The sequence below is a fragment of the Mustela nigripes genome, chromosome 11 (assembly GCF_022355385.1).
Source record: "Mustela nigripes isolate SB6536 chromosome 11, MUSNIG.SB6536, whole genome shotgun sequence".
Taxonomy (NCBI): domain Eukaryota; kingdom Metazoa; phylum Chordata; class Mammalia; order Carnivora; family Mustelidae; genus Mustela; species Mustela nigripes.
In genome coordinates, this window is record NC_081567.1 from 10,004,568 (window position 1) to 10,023,898 (window position 19,331).

Consider the following 19,331-nt stretch of genomic DNA (forward strand, 5'->3'; position numbering starts at 1 on the left):
GATCCGGGTGTCCCATTCTCCCCTGACTTGCTGTGTTCCACGTATCCCAGTGTGGGGTTTTGGAACAAAGGTGAAAGCTTAGGGATTCCTAGTGGGCTCAGTCAGTGGAGTGTGTGACTCTTGATTCAGGGTTGTGAGTTCAATCCCCACGTTGGACATAGAGCCTACTTAAGAAGGGGAAAAAAAAGAGATGAAAGTTGAAGTCTTTTAATAGGAAAGATTGATCCATTTACGTTTATTGTTATTTTTACATTACGGATTTGTCAGCAGCCTTACCCCTTCCCTGGGAGTTAAGGAGGGTCATGCAGATACAAGACAGGTAGTGTGGATGGGGGGCAGGTCGAGGGCAGGGAGTTCCAGGTTGCCACAGGCACCCTGGGTGAGGGGAGAAGGCAATGCTGCCCTGCTGGGGGCATAGAGCCTTCTGGGCAGTCCGAGTCTAGGCGGGGAGTCTAGGATGTGTGTAGAGAAAGTGGCCCAGGTGAGGCAGAGCTCCGGTGCTGTGACTGTCAGGGGTCAGTCGGGCTCTCCCAAGAGCCGGGAGCTCTCAGCATCTCGAACATCATGATTCCCCCTACGTAGAGTGCCTAGGGCACTGGCAGGAGGAGCAGGCGCCCGGGGGGCGAGGTGCCTCGAGCCGTTGTCTGGACAGTGCTCCAGACCCCTGAGTCCCGCCTGCACCCGCGTCTTCCCGCAGCTCACGGAGACCTCCTCGCGCTACGCCCGCAAGATATCGGGCACCACTGCCTTGCAAGAGGCGTTAAAGGAGAAGCAGCAGCACATCGAGCAGCTGCTGGCTGAGCGGGACCTGGAGCGGGCCGAGGTGGCCAAGGCCACAAGCCACATCTGCGAAGTGGAGAAGGAGATCGCCCTGCTCAAGGCGCAGCACGAACAGGTGGCTGGGCTGGTGGGGTCGCGGGGGGGGAGGGGGCATTGGGGGCGCCCCGGGGTCAGCCTTGCTGGGCACCCTCACACAGAGAACCTAAGACCCCTCCTCTTCCCCCTGACGATCCGGAGCCTGGCTCTAGCGGGCTTTTTCCTACTTAACTAGAGTGGGAGCACTTTCTAGGTCATGGAAAATTCTTCCCTGTTTTCGCGGCTGCGTGGCCGTCTATCGCGGGCTGTGTCCTTACCCGCGCAGCCAGTCCCCTGTGGTGGCTCAAGTTATTTCCAATTACTCACATCGTCTAAATATACTCAGGTACACAGTTTTTGGTCTGTCCCCGTCCACGTTCCAGATCGTGCTTTCGGGTAGATCCGTGTGTTGGGTTCAGGGCGGGGAGCCCTCTCCCATCGACTTGGGTCTGCTGCTGTCACCTGCCTCTCTTCCCTTATGGAGGTGTTTGTCTCCTGGGTCCCCATCCCCACTGCGAGCCTGACTCCGCCCTGCCTCGACTGTGGTGATAAAGGCCAGGCTCCTGCATGTGCTGGGACAGGGGCCTTCCCAGCACGGTGGGTCTTAGGCCCTTAGTAGCAGGCACTGGAGTGCCGGGTACTGGGGACAGGTGGAGGTTCCCACCGGTGAGCCTGGCCTCTGCCGTTCCTGGCGCTCAGCCGGGCCGTCCTCCCTTAACAGTGAGGCCCGTGGGCTGTGCCCCTCCAGCGGGGGTGGCCCGAGTGGCAGGCCTGGGTCCTCGCTTGGCGTCCCTCCCCCCCACCTGGACCCCGGGCCCAGGAGGGGGCTGACGCCGCGCTGGCCCTTGCTCGGGGCCCAGTATGTTACAGAAACAGAGGAGAAGCTGCAGCGGGCCCGGCTGCTGGTGGAGAGCGTGCGGAAGGAGAAGGCGGACCTGTCCAACCAGCTGGAGGAGGAGAGGAGGTACGGAGCACCCCTGCCCTGGGCCGGGGGGTGTCTGAGCTCTGCAGGCCGGCCCCTCGTCCGCTAAGTGGGGTGATGGTGCCCATCTCTGCAGGCTCGGGGGGTCACCACATCCGTCCGCGGCTCTCCTTCCTGACCGCGAGGGCGGGGGGTTCGCTGCACCTGACCTGCCGGCCGGGACAGCACATCCTGAGGGGAACATGCGGGGTGGGCCCCCCCCTCGCTGGCTGCACCTGCAGAGCACCCCGCTGGGCTGGGTCGGGTCCCCGAGGCTCAGAGAAGCAGCTCCAAGAGTTACCATGAGTCCCGGAGGCGGCTGTCGCCCCCATGTCATAGATGATGAAAACGGAGTCTCAGAGGGGGCGGGGCTTTGCCTGAGGCCACCGGTCTGTTGATGATGACGCTGGTTCTTTCTCTCCTGTCCCCGCAGCCGGTAGGGACCATGGTTCCCGCCATGTTGGCCTGACTTGGTCCTGGGTCAGAGCAGGACAGAGCTGTCAGGGCTTCTCTTGGCCCAGGGTCCTCTCCCTGTCCCCTAGCCGACACCCAGGTTTCTCTTCTTATTTTTTTTTTTTTTAAGTTTTTATATTTACTTATTTGAAAGAGAGACACTGAGAGAGAGAGAGCTTGAGCAGGGGGGTAGGGAGAGAAGCAGACTCCCCACTGAGCAGGGAGCCCGATGGGGGACTTGATCCCAAGGCCCTGGGGTCATAACCTGAGCCAAAGGCACTTGCTTAACGACCGAGCCACCCAGACGCCCCCGACACCCAGATTCCTGGGGCTCCCTCCCCTCCCCCATGCCTCAGGCAGCCCCATGCTCAGCCCCGCCTCTGGGCTGTTCTGGAGCTCTCAGCCAAGGCCTGTGAGCCACAGGCTGCCGTTACTGTCTGACTTGGAGAGCGAAGGGCTTATTTATATCTGCCTGCGACAGTTTTCGGGGCCCACACATCTGGTTCCCATGGTGACACGCCTGAGGCCGACAAACAGAAAACTCGAGGCTGTCCTGGGGGCTGTGTTCACCGAGGGCCTGTGTGCGGGCCCCTGGGCTTGCTGGGTGACCTTGGGCAGGTCTTCTTGCCCTTGGAGCTCCCGTCTCCCCATCTGTGTGCCGGGAGCTGTCGGGAGGCCCCAGGACGGGCAGCTCCGTGCGCCGTTGCGTGCCCGCGTCTCCCCTGTGCTATATTGGCACGTGGGTGGGTGACTGTGGGAGGCAGGGCAGTGGGGGCCCTTGTTAGGGAGCAGCTCCATGGCTCCGGGCCCCGATTTTGTGGGGAAGGGATGCGAGAGTGGTCAGCGGGGAAGAAGCCCACCCCTACCTCCCCGAGGATTGCAACAGGAGAGCCCACCCTCCCTGGTCCCACAGCCACCCTAGGCGGGAAGGATGTCGCCTGACTTGCCCCCGTTTTAGAGAAGCGCGTGGTCTCAGAGTAGAGCACGGGCCGGACCCTGGGAGGGCTGGAGGTTTCCAGGAGGCTCTGCCCCAATCACCGTGACTCTGGGACGGTGCCTTCCCTGGGCCTGAGCACTGGCTGGCGGCCTCGCCCCTCCCTGCCCTCGTTGAGGTGCGGCCCACCGCTCCGAGTCCGGCCCGCTCAGCCCCGTCTCCCCCTGCAGGAAGGTGGAGGACTTGCAGTTCCGGGTGGAAGAGGAATCCATCACCAAAGGAGACCTGGAGGTAACGCCCGCCCCGCCCCACCCCTGCCTGAGCTCCACTCCCCACTGCCCTCCCCCAGCCCTTGCCGGGCACTCTTGAGGACCAGGCAGCAGCTCTGGCCTCCCCGGGAGGGGGCTGGGGACATTAAAAGGGGGAAATCCAGAAGAGGCCCCTGGGAGGATGGGGAGGGGCAGGTCATGAGAGACTCTGGTGTTGGGGGACGGGAAGTGGCTCAGCTCCCCTGGGCGGGGGGAACAGGCCTCCTTTTGTTTGGCTGCCAGGTGGGGTGGACTAGGGTAGCCTTAGGACATGGTGGCTGGACTCCCCCGTCCCTTCTATGTTGGACAAAGAGGTGTCCCGTGGGCCCTTCATTTGTCTTGGATTCCAGGTGACGTTTGGACTGGAGGTAGCTTGTTGTTGGGTCTCAGGGCTTAGGGGTGCCACAATAGCCCCAGAAAATCAAAGGGACTCACCCAATCAGGGAGCGAGGCTGCAGCCCCTGGGGTCAGGGCCCGGGACTCCTGGCTCCTGAGCTCCGCCGTGAGGAGGACCATTAGGGCGCCTCCTGTGTTACAACACCTGGACAGGTGGTCTGGGCAAAGGTGAGCCTTTCAGTCCCTGCTCACCCCACCCGTTCTGAGCCCATCAGTCAGTGAACGCTTCCTGCCACCCCGGCCTCCACCACATCACACAGACCTCAGGGCTCACGCGGCCAACGCTGGGTGTGCAGGAGTGCCTCGCTGCTGTGGTCTTCCCAGCTCCCTGGGAGGTGACAGGGAAGAGGGGGGCTCCTGGAGCCATCGATGGGGCGGGGGACAGTGAGTTCAGTCCTCCACACACTGGCCTGGCCCGAACTGGCCCCGGGCAATCCCTTTCTTCCCCAGGCCTCCCTTTTCTCATCTGCAAAATGAGGAGGTTGAACTAGGTAGTGATTCTCAGACTTGAATTCATCGCCTAGAGCGCGTGTTCAGACGCGGTGCTGGGCCCAGGCTCGCTGCTTGACGGGTCTGGGATCTGAGAACTGTCATTTCTAGCAAGTTCCCAAGTGATGCCAGTCTAGGGACCATACTTGGGGATCACTGCACTCGATCTTTTTTTTTTTTTTAAGATTTTATTTTTAAGGAATCTCTACATCCATGTTGGGGCTCGAACTCACAACCCTGAGATCAAGAGTCATGAGCTCCACTGACTGAGCCAGCCCGGCGCCCCTATACTAGATCATTTCTGAGCCCCAACTGGAAAGTATAGTTTCTGATTTTGTGACAGAGCTGCCTTAAGGGCCCGTGGCATCGCTGCTCAGCAGAATTGTGCCTGTGCTTGACCTGTCCCTGGGTGATCCTGGCTGGGGGAGGGGTGTGTGTGATCGGGGTAGGGTTCCTGGTGGCTGCCCCTGAATGGAGCAGATTTTGCCACCTAGCTGTAAGGATGGATATCGGGGTACAACCCCCATGTAGGACCCGAGCCCAGCATTATGACATCGTCTTGTACGTTCCCTCTCAGCCAAGGAGGCGGGTTGTGCGGTTGCATGTGGCTGTCTCTCCTTCCCGGCGGCGGCCCTCTTTGCAGGCGTTGGGGTGGGCTTCTGGAAAAAGCACCTGTGCTTGCAAGAGACAGAGGCCCCTCCTGCGCACATCACTCAAGGGGGGTTACTGAAAGGCTACAGGGAACTGTCACCGGCAGTTCAAGGACCTAACGCAAGAAATGGCATCAGGAGCCGAGCCCCTTCTTTGCTCAGAGGTTTCCTTCTGCTCCTGACTCGTGGTCAGTCTCCACGTCTGTCTGTCTCTCTCCGTTTCTCCTCTAGCCTGGGCTCTAAGCAGGTTTGCTCCCTCCTCCTGCCCCGCCCCCCAACCTCCCAGCCGCCTTCTGCAGCCTCCTGGCCCCGCCCACCCGCCAGTCTCCGGCCCGTCCACCCACCTATGGCCCCGCCCACCCACCGCTTCCTGTCCCTCCCCAGGGTCCAGCACCGCCTCCCACCAGCACTGGCCTCTGTCCTCTGGTCCCAGGCTAGACAATGAGCAGGCCGGCTTTGGATCCGGTGTCCATGCGGACGCCTTCAGCCCCAGCTGGGAGAGACCCTGACAGATGGCGACAGCCAGCCAGTTGGGGGGCAGCGGGGTCCCCTTGCTGCTGCTTTCCTGTGACCACATTCATGACGACCGGAACACAAATGGTCCCGAAGTTCTGCTCACACCCACCCATCTCGGGAGTCAAAAATAAAACGCATTCCTGTGAGCTCCCGGTCTCCCGCCAGCTGTCACCCCATCTCTCTGCTTGGCCGCCTCCTGGCCTCACTCCCCGGTTCCAGCCTCTTAGCCTCCTTCCAGATCTCTAAATGTCAGCCTGTCCCGGGGCCCCTTTGTCCCCCGACCTACACTGTCCCTGAGAGCGTCAGTCTGTACCGTTCAGCGTCCTCCGTGAGCTCATGATTCCCTCGCCCCCCTGTGCGCACACCGGCCTGCCGACCGGACGTCTCCCCCAGGAGGGGGACCACGGTGCCAGCAGCAGCTCCGGGGCTGCCGTAACAAATGACCGCAATTCAGCGGCTTAAAGCAACGCAGACTTACTCTGCCGCTGTTCTGGAAGCCAGACATCTGAAATCCAGGGCTTGGCAGGCTTCCTTCCCCTGGAAGGCTTGAGGGAGAGCCTGTCCCATGCCGGCCTCGCCGCTTCGGTAACGCTGCTGGCAAACCCTTGGCTTCCCTCGGCTTGAGACTGAGTCACTGATTCTGTCGTCATGTGGCCTTTGTGCCAGTGTGTTCCTGTGTCCCTGACTTGCCTTCATATAAGGACACCGGTCACTGGGGGTGGGGTCCGCCTTCGTGCGGCATGACTTCATCGTAACGAGTCACACGTGCCGAGACCCTTCTTCCAGAACAGAGTCCCATATGGAGGCTGCAGGTAAAGGTGAGGTTTTGGGGGACACTATGCAACCCAGAGCATTTGTTCCTGTCGTCCCCCCCACCGCCCAGTCCCGCAGATGGTTGCTTAGCTGACTCGTCTTGAATCCTTCCGTCATCCCGCTGTCAGATCCTGACCTTGACCTGGCCTCTGACCTTCTCGGCCTCCCCACCGGCCGCCTTCCTGGGCCAGGCAGGCCCCCAGCGCCTTGCCGCAGACAACCGCACCAGCCTCTACCTGGCACCTCCGGTGTTTCCCTGCTGCCCGCTCTCCTCACCGAAGCTTTGCAGGTTTTATCGCTGGGAGGTTTGGAGGCTACGCGTGACTAGGGAAGAAGGGCAAGGAGCCTGCGTCAGTGGCCGGTCGGCGCGCTCAGCGGGCTCAGTGACCGTCGGCTCATGGCCCGTCTTCTCCCAAACCCCCCCCCCCCCCCCCCCGCCAAACCAGCCCCCTCTCAATGTTGCAGTAAAGCAAACCGACCAGATCTCTTAAGAAGGGTAACCAGCCCCTGCCGCTGTCGTGCTCAAACCTCTGACACCACGAGCCCAGGTAAAGGGCCCAGGAGAGCCCCTTGGGGTCCCAGCCCCGTGCCCCTGGGCTGCAGGCCCGTGGAAATTCTCTGTTCCTGGACGCTCCGAGCTCTGTCTGCCTCTGAGCTACTCCGTGTGCGGATTTTTGCTTCTCCTTCGGGCCTCACCTCCCACGGTCTCTCTCGGAGACGCCCCCTCTGCCTCTTCGGTAGTACGTCTGTCCGCCGCACCCCCCACCCTGAGCCCTGTTCCCAGCCGCACCCACAACCTGAAAGCACCTCATTTCCATCCCTCCCCGCAGTGTACGCCCTGGGGGGGCAGGGACCCTGTCTGTCTCGTGCACCTTGAAGTCCCCACGACTGGAGCAGGCAAGGAGCCCCCGGAAGGTGGGAATCCCAGGTCGCGGGCTGGGGCCAGGCTTTCTGGTTCTTGAGTGGACGTATGTCTGCCACGAGGCACTGTGAAAATGTGCGTGCCTCTCCCCGCTGCCGCCCCAGTGGGGACTCGACCTTTTTGGGGTTCGGTGGTTGTTGATTAATCAATCATCCAGGGCTCAAAGCGTGTTACGATTTTGTTAACTAAATAGCACCTGTTGGGTCACTCGGTCACTTGCCTGGGAGGACCCGTGGGGGGAGCAGAGAGGGCCAGGCTCGTGAACTCAAGAGTCCGCTCCCTGTTGATTTGTGTGCTGTGAGGACTAAAGAGAGGTCAAGAGAGGTGACACGTGCCTCTGACCTTCAGGGGCCCCTAGTGCAGGTGGGGCATCTCCTCCCCCAGTAACGATTCCAGCCCTCAGTTACCCGAGGGGTATCTCGGGACGGTGGCTCTGCTTTGCAGGGGTGCGGGCCCCGTGTCTGCAGGGAGAGGCGACGCTGCAGGTGCGGGGCGTAGGCAAGGCTTGGCCGAGCTCCTGGATTTGAGCTGAGGCAGGGAAATGGGGGTCCCTTGCTCCAGGAGCCCCCTTTGATGGTCTGTATTGCCCCTGGAAGTCTGTGGCTCCTCACCTCAGCATCGTCCCCCCACCATGGAGCTCGGCCGGCTCCAGGCCGAGGCACCAGTCCTCCTGGCACCCGGGGTGGGGGGTGTCTGAGTTCCCGACCTGGAGCTGCCCCGAGTTGCTGTGTGATCCCGAGCCCGGCCGAGGCTTCGTCTGGAGTAGCCGCTCCCGCCTGCGAGCCGGGGAGACGGCCGAGACCCCCCTCCCCACGGGGGTTGGGTCCTATAGTTAGCGCTCGCGACAGAAGTGACGTCCGCCCTCACTCTCGCTGCTTCCAGCACCTCGACCGTGGGCACGGCTGATGAACAGCAGCTCCAGGGAGCTTGAGAAGCAGGAGCGTGGTGGCCCCTCCTCACACCCTGGGCAGTGCCCCTGGAGCGGATGGAAAGCCAGATTGCCCCCCCCCCCCCCCCCAAAATGTAGCCTTAGAGCCTGCTCTCCAACCTCCAGCTTTCTGTGGTTGAATTTATCTTAATTAAGCCCTTGAAGCGAGTCCACTGGGTCCCCCTGTTTCCCTGTGGAGACCCCAGCCTACAGACCAGGAGGCTAGAAGTTTGGGATGGGGCTGATGCGGGGCAGCTCCTTTCGGGAGCACCTATTGAAACTTGGGATTGTGAGGCTGGGGGCTTTTTCTTGTCTCCGGGACCACCAGTAATCATTTACAGTCGGGCCCGCCTAGCGTGGGTCCTGCCTGAGCTGCGGGGCCCACCCTCTAGGAGAGGAGGGTGGGGACGAGCCCCCCCCGCCCCGGGCCAGCACCCAGGGGCTGACCCCGAGACATCATTGTCAGCCTGTAATGTCCTGAAGGAACCTGAGCCTGGCAGCTTGTTAGCATGCGGCCTGCCGCCTTCTTGAGACACAGGGACAGAGAAGCTTTCCGGTTGTTCCTTCAGGAACATTCACAGAGATCAGATTCTAGGACAGATGACACAGGCGTCTCTTGCTGTGCAGGAACCGCACGCGTGTTTCTTGGGTGGGTCTCTGCTGTCTGCATCGCCCTTGCTGGTGACAGGCTGCAGGGACAGTCGAGTCTTCAGACTGGCCCCACAGGTTTGCTCTAAACGGCTTCTCCCTGCGATGAACGTGGCCTCCAGATTGGCCCCGGGGGGCCTGGGTCCGGCGCCCTTGGCCCCAGCTGCCACCCTTGCAGATCGGTTCTGAGCAGATGCCCGGCTGCATGGCCCGAGAAAGTCGGGCTTTGGTAGCGTGGGAAGCCGGAACAGGGGCGTTCTTGTGCTTTGCGGAGACCAGGCCTTACCCGTGGGTAAAGGCCACGTAAAACCTTCCCTTTCGAATGGCTCTGCGCCTTCAGCTCAGGCCTGGGGGCCGGGAGTCCTGGGTTCCTTTACCGATCCGTCCGTCTCGGGGCCTGCAGCGGGCGGGATCCGGGCGGGAAACGGGCCGGCACCTGAATGGGGGGCAGGAGCAGGCGGGGGCCCTCCCCAGAGCCACCAAGAGGTGACAGGCGGGAGTCTGGTGCCCTGATACCACCCGCTGTGGGGTGGGCTGGCTTGCGGGGGCAGGAGTGCCGCAGCCCCTCCCCTGCCTTTAAACAAACCCACCTGGGGACCCGGCAGCTGCCAGGGGCAGCTGGCAGGCCCGGCCCGGCCCCCTCCCCAGACCTCCTCTGTCCCGGAGCCGCCTCCTGTCCTTGACCTGCTCTCCTGTCTTGTGCACCGAAGATGACGCCGCCTCTCTCTCTCTCTCTCTCTCTCTCTCTGTCTCTCTCTCTTCCTCCGGCTTCCTCTGCCCTGTACTCCTCTCCCCTGGGCCGCCTCCCCTGCCGCCCCGGGCGGACCAGACCCAGACGCAGCTGGAGCACGCCCGCATTGGGGAGCTGGAGCAGAGTCTGCTGCTGGAGAAGGCGCAGGCCGAGCGGCTGCTCCGCGAATTAGCCGACAACAGGGTAACGCCGCCCCCGGCCCGTCGCCTCCGCCCCTCCTCGGCTTCTCTGTTTTATTATTTTCTCCGTCTTTGGCTGCTCTCCTCGTTGTGTTTCGCTTTTTGTGCCCCTTCTAGGAGGGAAGTCAAGGCTTAGGGGTGCTTCTGTGCCATTGCCACGTGACGCTTTTTGGGGAGGAGCGGGTCTTGGCTGTCCTGGCCCCTGTGCCCAGCGCATGGTGCCACTGGGGGTGTCCTGCGAGGCCCTGCCCCTTCCTGCCTCCCCATGCGTTGCCAACGCAAGGCTTTGTCAAGTTCAGAAATTGGGGGGGGGGGGCTCTTGGGCACGGTCTGCCCCTTCTATATATATATATGTATGGACAGGTGCAGGGAAAACTTATCCACGCCTGCCTTCTCCCCTTCTCGCCAGACCCGGGAGGCTGAGGAAGGCGGGAAGTCGTGGAGTGCAGATCCCGGCTTCTCTAGCCTAGCGGGTCTTAATTCTGGGGGCGGGAGGGGCTCGCCTGGAGGACCTGAGGCTTTGGGGGTGTGGGAGTGTCCCTGGGGCATAAGACTCTATCAGACACAGGGGTGGGGTCGTTGAGATCCAGTAGACCCTCTGGTGGGGGGGTAGGTCTGGGCCCGGCTGGCCCCTTGGCGGCCCCCCCCTAACATGCCCCAGGGCCGGGCCCTGAGCAGGGGCACACATCCACACTGTAGCTGGCCGGCCCAGCCCGGCTGCGGGTCTGGCCTCGGAACCAAACAGCCGGCGAGCGGAGACCGGTCAGACCATCTGAGCGGGGTGGGGGCCGGGGCGAGCGTGGTCCGTTTCTGCAGGTCAGTCTCGGCACACAAGTGAGCGTGTGTATGTGTGCGTGTGTGTCTGGAGACACACGGGCGTCCCTTTGCACACACCGGCTGCGGTCAGGCGACTGTGTGTGCTTGTGTGGGATGCACACGCGTGCGAGGAGGCTGCTTGCAGAAACCGACCCAGCCCCCCGGGGCGGGCTGGAGCCCTCCACCCCGAGGCATCTTGATCTGGGGGTCACCCTGATTAGAAAGACAAAACTGGATTTCCAGAACTAAAGGTCACCTTCGGAAACAAAAAAATTTTTTTTCCAGTTAGGAAGAGATTTAAAACTTGCAAAAGTATCGTTTCCAAATACGACTGCAATTGTTGTGATCCAGGTTGGGTTGGAGGGGGCGGGGGTGGGGATGAGCCTCTCATCTCAGTTACCCATCAGGAGGTGCGTCTGGGAGCACCAGTTTTGTTCTGCCTTGGGCATTAAGCCCGACCTTTCCTGGGCCACCCGCTCCAGACGACCCTCCTAGTGAACCCGCCCATTCCGGCTGGGGACCCTCCCCGAGCCAGATAAGGCAACGCTCCCTCCTCAGGAAAGCCAGAACCTCAAACAGGTGGTTTCTTTCAACCGCCAATTTGTCCTGGGCCACCCAGGGCCGCAGGGGCAGTCGAGTCCCTGGGTCACCAGGCTGCAGGCCAGGGGAGTCTCTCCGGAAGTTGTGGCCGGGAGTGGGACAGGGGGTGCTCCCAGGGACGGCCGGCGCCCGGGTCGGGTGCTGGGGTCGGCTGGTGGGGGGGGGCGCCCTTCCCTTCCACGGAGCCCGCTGACCCCCGCCTGCCTCTCTCCCGCCAGCTGACCACGGTGGCCGAGCAGTCGCGCGTGCTGCAGCTGGAGGAGGAGCTGAGCCTGCGGCGCGGCGAGATCGAGGAGCTGCAGCAGTGCCTGCGGCACTCGGGCCCGCCGCCCGCCGACCACCCCGAGGCGGCCGAGACGCTGCGGCTGCGGGAGCGGCTGCTGTCCTCCAGCCAGGAGCACCAGCGGGAGAGCGGCGCGCTGCGCGACAAGTACGAGAAGGCGCTGCGGGCCTACCAGGCGGAGGTGGAGAAGCTCCGGGCGGCCAACGAGAAGTATGCGCAGGAGGTGGTGGACCTCAAGGCCAAGGTGCAGCAGGCCACCAGCGAGAACATGGGCCTCATGGACAACTGGAAGTCCAAGCTGGACTCGCTGGCCTCGGACCACCAGAAGTCCCTGGAGGACCTCAAGGCCACCCTGAACTCGGGCCCGGGCGCCCAGCAGAAGGAGATCGGGGAGCTGAAGGCGGTGATGGAAGGCATCAAGATGGAGCACCAGCTGCAGCTGGGCAACCTGCGGGCCAAGCACGACATCGAGACGGCCGTGCACGTCAAGGAGAAGGAGGGGCTGCGGCAGAAGCTGCAGGAGGCCCAGGAGGAGCTGGCCGGGCTGCGGCAGCACTGGCGGGCCCAGCTGGAGGCGCAGGCCGGCCAGCACCGGCTGGAGCTGCAGGAGGCCCAGGACCGGCGCCGCGACGCCGAGCTGCGGGTGCACGAGCTGGAGAAGCTGGATGCGGAGTATCGCGGCCAGGCGCAGGCCATCGAGTTCCTCAAGGAGCAGATCTCCCTGGCCGAGAAGAAGATGCTGGACCACGAGCTGCTGCAGCGGTCGGAAGCCCAGAGCAAGCAGGAGGCCGAGAGGCTGCGGGAGAAGCTTCTGGTGGCTGAAAACAGACTGCAGGCCGTCGAGTCCCTGTGCTCGTCCCAGCACAGCAACGTAGGCAGCCGCCTCTCGGGCCGGGCTGGCTGGGGCGGGGGGACGGGGCCACGGGGGCTCCCAGCGCTGGCGGACCCCTCTTCCCAGCCAGGCCCACGTGAGACCAGAGGACCCCTTCATCCCTCCATCGGTAGGGCAGGGTGACCGTGGGACCCAAGGCGGGCAGAGCTGACCTGGCTGGGCCTGGAGAGATGCGTACGCTGGCACAGGGCACAGGGTTCCTCCCCGTCCCCAGGCCCCTGGTTCTCCCAGACATGTCCCACTCTGCGGGCTCCTGGATCTCCCCAAGGCACCAGCACCAGGAGCTCCGTGGTGCGGGGGGGGGGGGCGGGGGGCATCTCCCAACACAGGCACCAACCTAGGTGACCTAAGCGCGGCCCCCTTTGCCAGTCCTGATGAGCCTGAACCACTGTCACGGCCAGAGTGTGGGGTCTCCAGAGTGGGCAGTGGGAGGCTGGAAGGGCATAGTTCCAAAGCAGCTGTTGCTACAGTATCCGTTCTGGTCCGAATCGAGAAGTCCTCTAAACATCTAGTACATCTTCCTTCAGCTCAGCACGCTGGGGAGGCCCAGGCCTTGGGCGGTGTGGGCCGTGAGCATGCCCGCCGAGAAGGGCCTTTCGGGTAGCTCTGGCCCCCAGACCCTTGTGCTGGGACCTGTGTTGCTTTTTCTGACCTGAACCCTTGCAAGGTTAGTGTTGTCTCGGTCTCAGATGAGCAAAGCAAGCCCGAGACGGGGTTTCCTGCCCACCAGCGGTGGGGATCAGGCCCAGCTCCGCTGCTAAAGGGCCGGCTGAGGGTGCCCAGGATGACATGGGTCCAATCCCAGATGAGGGACAGCGAGTGTCATGATCACTGCCTTTACACAGGCCCTGGGCCTCCTTGGGCGTCCGAGTCTCCTTGGGCGTTTACACTAGAGTGACTTCTAGCTGTTAAGTGTTGAGGAGTTCCACAAATGGGTGCCTGTTTTGTAGAGGGACTTCTGCCTGTGTCCCCTCTGGCGGCCCGTTGTGGCAGCCTTTCTGCCCCTTTCCCCTAGGGAGGGACCATTTTTAGCAAGCGTTTTCCCAGGATCCTAGGCAGAGAGGAAAGGAACAGCCCCCAGAGTCACTTATGTGCCCGAGGCCTGTTTGGCTTCAGAATGGGGACGGTCCCTTAGCAGAGGTGGTTTGGGACTGCTGTGGTTCCACAGGATGGCCCCCTTCCCCTCAGTCACAGACCTTGGGCCAAGGAGTGGGCAGTGACCTCAGGAAGGCCCATCTCTTGATTTTCATACACGTGGAGCTTCGGTCTGGACCCACATGACTCCCAGATGCAGAGGTTTAAGTGCAGGGACAATTGGCTGAGACTTCAGAAGGGGGCTTGGGATGTATGAACGAAGTATGAGGGGCGGGTTGATGGAGGTGACTGCCTGCCTGGCTCTCTGCTGCCCCTCAGTGTTAGACTGGCGAACTGCAGGCCCAGAGGACAGCCAGCTTGGGCAGAGTCTGGACACTTTTCCCGAGGAGCCGCGGGCATCCTGTTGACGTTTGCCATCCGGATTTGTTTTTCTTAATGGGTCTTTTCTTCTTTGGCTTCTGGGTTTATTATTAAAAAGAAGTCTTGGAGGGAAAGGAAGTAGCTTTCCTTGAAGTCCCTCTGGGAGCTGCCCTGTGGCGGCTGATGCTTGTTTTATGGATGAGAAACCAAGCCGGGGATTTTGCCTCTGGATAATGATGGAAACAGATTTCCAGGACTGATCTCTGTGGGTGTCCCAGGGGAGGAGACATCTGTTCAACATAACAGACATTTGCAACAAAGGAAGGGGTGGGAAGCGTTCTGGGGGAAGCTGCACAAACCGCCTTGGGGGGCACTGGGAGCTGGAAGGGGGGGGTCCTCTCTTGTCAGGGGGCAGGATGGAAGACATCTGTGCTCCTTGCCCCCATATCAAGTCCCTGAGAACCAGCCTGTAGGGGGTGAGGGGTGCTGGCTCTGCTGGCGGCCGGGGGGGTTGCTTGTGGGGGTCATCGGGGGGGCTGAGCGACCCCCTTACCAGGCTCTTCTTTCAGATGATTGAGTCCAACGACATTTCAGGGGAGAAGATCAGAATGAAGGAGACTATAGAGGGTGAGTGGCCACGGGGCTGGGTGGGACCCTGGGCTTTGGGGCTTATGAAGTGCCCGGCCGTAGGCTAAACCGCTTGTTACTTGTTTGGTTTTGACTTTACTTTCTTTAATATATAAACTTCCAGTGGGTCAAAGGGCAGCGTCCGGCAAAGGGTGCCCTGTCACTTGAGTTCTCTCCCTAAAGGCACCACGTTGGCCAACTTACGGTTCCTTTCCAGAGACGCTTACGCACAAACACCTGGGTCGCCCAGCCACACCTCCCGCGCCGTTCCACCCCTTTCTCTTGTCCACTTTACAGTGCCTCTTGGAGACTGTTCCAGTCTCTTCCAGTCTCTTCCATGATGGAGAATAATCCTTTGCTTGGAGCCCTGTCACGTGTTTACCCAGTTTCCTACCGATGGATTGTGGGTTGTTTCCAGTCTTTGTCTATTACATGGCTTCAGTAAATTACCTTCTGCTCTTTGGGGCTCCAAACTTCAACTCCCACCTGCTGAGGTTGAAAGTAGGTTTCCCCACAAGCTTCGCCAGCAAAATATTTCATCACACTTTGTGGTCTTTGCCAGCCTGAGTGGTGAAAGAGGTTCCCTGATGTAACTTCAGCGTGCCTTCTCTTACTTCATGTCCTGTGTTCTGCTTGCGTCTTTGGCTCATTTTTTCCTAGCAGGTTGTTGATCCTCTTGTTGATTTTTAGAAACTCTTTATATATGACATTGCAAACATTTTTCCCCCCATTTGTAGTTTGTCTTTTGACTTTTCTTATGGTCATGCATGCCATGCAGATTTCTTTTGAAGACTTTTTTTATTTATTTTAATGAGAGAGAGAGAGAGGAGCAAGCGGAAGGGAAGGGAAGGGGACAAGCAGACTCTGTTCAGCAGGGAACCCGACGCAGGGCTCAATCTCGTGACCCAGAGATCATGACCTGAGCCAAAAATTAAAAGTCGGACAGTTAACTGACTTGAGCCACCCAGACTTTAAAATTTATGTTTTAGTCCCTCCGAATAGTCCTTCCTGCTCTGCTTTTTCAAAATTATAAATTCTTTTGGGTGATTTTTTTTTTTAGATGCAACATTAAGACATAACTAACTGTTCTTCTTTTTTTTATTAATATTTGATTTATTTATTTGACAAAGAGAGAGAGATCACAAGTAGGCAGAGAGGCAGGCAGAGAGAGAGGAAGGGAAGTAGGCTCCCCACAGAGCAGAGAGCCCGATGCGGGGCTCGATCCCAGGACCCCGAGATCTTGACTTGAGCCGAAGGCAGTGGCTTGAACCCACTGAGCCACCCAGGCGCCCATAACTAACTGTTCTGAAGTGAATAATTCGGGGGGCATTTAGTATGTTCAATCAGTGTTCTGTAACCGTGACCTCCATCTCGTTCCAAAACATGTTCATCTCCCCAGAAGGAAACTCCGTGCCCATCGTTAGTCGCTTCCCTGCCGGCTGCAGCCCTGACAAGCACCGGTCTGCTCTCTGTCTGTGGGTTTGCCCATTCAGGCCGTCCAGAACATCATGCCATAGGCGGACGCCTGGCCTCTTTGACTTAGCGCACTGTAAGCAGGGTTCACTTACATAGCACGTGTCACCGCTCCGTTCCCGAGTGATACGCCGTGTGCCCCCGTCTTACTCCTCCCCCAGCTGTTGACGGAGGGCTGGTCTGTTTCTGCCTCCCGGCTCTTGGGAGTGGTGTCGCGGTAAACACACACAAGGAGACGCAGGCGAGTCCCTGTGCCCGCGTTCGGGGGTGTGCCCGTGTGTTCTGTGTCTTAACGCGCTGAGGAAGGATTTGCTAGAACCCCTTGGCTGGTCTTGCTTCTCTGCCCAGTGATGTCAGAATCTTGTTGGTATTTTTATGGGTATCCTACGTACATGTATTAACTTAGGGGAACTGGATGTGTTTCTAGCATTTTCCGTAGATTGTCCTTTTGGGGATCATTCTGAGGCTCTTGAACACACACAGCTGTGTGACACGGGCACCGTGACTGTCCCCATTTATCACTCAGGGAAACAGACTCCCCGAGAGTTAAATGGCCTGACACCGCGTGGTACTGGAGGCTTCTTGGGAGTGGGTCCCCCAGCGAGGGGGCTTGTGTGGGGAAGGATGTGGACCCTGGAGGCCAAGGGTAGCTTCGTTTTCGGGTTCCTGCGGGAGGGCCACGCCCTCACCCACTGCCCCTGCAACACTGTGGCCCCTTGTCTCTCCTTTCTTCCCTAGGCCTCCAGGACAAGCTGAACAAGAGGGACAAAGAGGTGACAGCCTTGATGTCCCAGACCGAGATGCTCAGGGCCCAAGTAAGTGGTAAGTCTCCCTCCCGCAGGGCAGATGCGGGGGGCTCTTGCAGGGGGGCCTGGAGCCCGTGGAGCATGGACTGGGTTGGCTTCTGGGTCCGGGCGTCCTCCGCCTTGAGAGGGCGACGTGGGCCAGTCCTGCTCGGACTCCCACCTGAGCAGCGGAGAGTGGAAGAGTGTGGCGCCCACGTTATCTCTGGGATGACCAAGCACCCCTGCTGCCTTCTTCCCGCAGAGCCAGTTCTGTGTTTTCTGGGTTCCGAAGTTGCATCAGCTTTCTCCTCCTCTTGACTCCTTTTTAAAAAAATATTTATTTGAGAGAGAGAGCACAAGCAGCGGGAGCGGCCGAGGCAGAGGGAGAAGCAGGCGCCCCACTGATCGATGGGGGGCTCGATCCCAGGACCACAGGATCGTGACCTGAGCCGAAGGCAGACACTTAACCGACTGAGCTGCTCAGGCGCCCCGTCTCTTGTCTTGACTCTAACGTTGGTCGTGCACATAGAGTGCCTGTGCCCCCGGCTCCTTTCTAGAAGAAATGCAGGATACAGGCCTCCGGACTTGGGGGCGGGGAGGATGCTGGCCACAGCAGGGAGCGAGACACGGACAGACGGGGAGCCCGGAGAGAGGCACGGGTCTGGAGTTTATGATTCCGAGAACTGGCCATGCCTCTCGTCCTCCAGAATGCCGGTGGTGATGTCCGTGAGACGCCGCCGTCCCGGGGGGTGGTCCGCACTCCCACTTCTGTCCAGTTCCCATCACACCTCATTGGTCCCCACACAGGGCGGTTGACCTCAGACCTCTCCAAGGCTAAGGGGAGGATTTAGCCTTCCCTTGTCCAGGTCGCAGTGTCGATGCCCAGGGCCTGTCTCGGGAAGGGTGGCCTGCTTCTCCCCACACCAAAGGGCCTGTGTGGCTGAACTTGGGTTGTGGCCTGCTCTGTGTGGCTGTTCTCTCGGCCTCTTGCTGGCTCGCCAGGACAAGAAAGACCCGCTCCGTGGAGTGTGTCCCCCTGGTCCCCCGCGAAAATCAGCTCCCTGCCCAGCTTGGCTCCCCAACCCCCAGCGGAGACAGATTCTCATGGAGAGCTTGACCCTGTCTCTGCTTTCCCTGCCATCTGACCCTCAGCACTGGAGACAAAGTGCAAGTCGGGAGAGAAGAAGGTGGACGCCCTCCAGAAGGAGAAGCGGCGCTTGGAGGCAGAGCTGGAGGCCGTGTCCCGAAAGACGCACGACGCCTCGGGCCAGCTGGTCCTCATCAGCCAGGAGCTGCTCCGGAAGGAGCGGTGAGTCCGCCGCGGGCAGTCCTGACCCTGAGCCTGACCCCGACCCCACTCCACCGGACATTAGCCAGTCTTCTCCGGAGGCAGGGCAGGGGTGGGCCGGGTGAGTCAGGTGCCTGGCACCACGGGTGATGCTGTCCTTGGCTCCGGTGAAACCTCAGAATCCTCAACACAGATCTCCAAGCAGAGTTCGCAGGCAACACTGGTGGTTCCCAGACTTCTTGGTCTCTGGGATCCCTTTAAACTCTTAACAAGGACTGAGGGTTCCCAAAAAGCTTTTGTTTATTTATTCTGTAATTACCATATTATCAATTAAAACAGAAGTTTAGAAATCTTTCTAAATCCACTTAAAAATTATCACAAGCCAGTTGCATCACATGTAAATAATAGGCTTTTGATAAAAAGTAACCGTTTTTCTGGGTTCGCCTGGGTGGCTCAGTCATTGGGCGTCTGCCTTCGGCTCAGGTCGTGATCCCGGGGTCCTGGGTTTGAGCCCTGCGTCGGGCGCCCTGCTCGGCGGGAAACCTGCTTCTCCCGCTCTCCCTGCTTTCGTTCTCTCTCTAGCTCTCTCTCTCTGCAAATAAATAAATAAAATCTTTTAAATAAATAAATAAATAATTTTTTTTAAAAAGTGGCCGTTTTCCAAAACAAAGATTGTTTTAGGAGAAGAGTGGCATCGTGTTACATTTTTGCCAATTTTCTGGGTCTCGTAATTTGTAGAAGACAGCCGGATTCTCGTATCTTCCTCTGCTTTCCGTCTCTGCAGTTGTTATTTTGAAGTACATTATGAAAATCTGACCTTACATAGATAATGTAGTTGGAAAAGAGAGAGGAGTATTTTAATATCCTTTTCAGAGTATTATTAATATACCACGTAGGTGCGCCTGGCCGGCTCCGTTGGGAGAGCACGAGGCTCTTAGATCTCAGGGTTGTGAGTTTTAGCTCCACGTTGGATGTGGAGGTTACTTAAAAATTAAGTCTTTAGGGGCGCCTGGGTGGCTCAGTGGGTTAAAGCCTCTGCCTTCAGCTCGGGTCATGATCTCAGGGTCCTGGGATCGAGTCCCGCATCGGGCTCTCTGCTCAGCAGGGAGCCTGCCTCCCCCTCTCTCTCTGCCTGCCTCTCTGCCTACTTGTGATTTCTGTCTGTCAAATAAATAAATTTAAAAAAAAAAATTAAGTCTTTAAAAAATAAAAAAAATAGAAAGTCATGCACACGAGCTCTCTTGGATGAATGTTTGGTTTTATTTAAACTTTTTTTTTTTTAAGATTTTATTTATTTATTTGACAGAGA

The 19,331-nt window shown here is 59.6% G+C and overlaps 1 protein-coding gene across 4 annotated transcripts in view; it reads left to right on the top strand.

Annotated features, from left to right (window-relative positions):
- Positions 1–19,331, top strand: part of CLIP2 (CAP-Gly domain containing linker protein 2) — a 65,187-nt gene that overhangs the window by 39,867 nt on the left and 5,989 nt on the right. For 3 of the 4 annotated variants that reach the window (XM_059414714.1, XM_059414712.1, XM_059414713.1), the window contains exons 7-14: positions 698–895; positions 1,716–1,819; positions 3,434–3,494; positions 9,703–9,807; positions 11,438–12,373; positions 14,419–14,476; positions 16,688–16,771; positions 17,887–18,043. In XM_059414714.1, coding sequence (XP_059270697.1) covers positions 698–895; positions 1,716–1,819; positions 3,434–3,494; positions 9,703–9,807; positions 11,438–12,373; positions 14,419–14,476; positions 16,688–16,771; positions 17,887–18,043 — 1,703 coding nt within the window. The remainder of the gene's footprint in view (positions 1–697; positions 896–1,715; positions 1,820–3,433; positions 3,495–9,702; positions 9,808–11,437; positions 12,374–14,418; positions 14,477–16,687; positions 16,772–17,886; positions 18,044–19,331) is intronic. The other variant, XM_059414715.1, reaches the window with a different exon arrangement.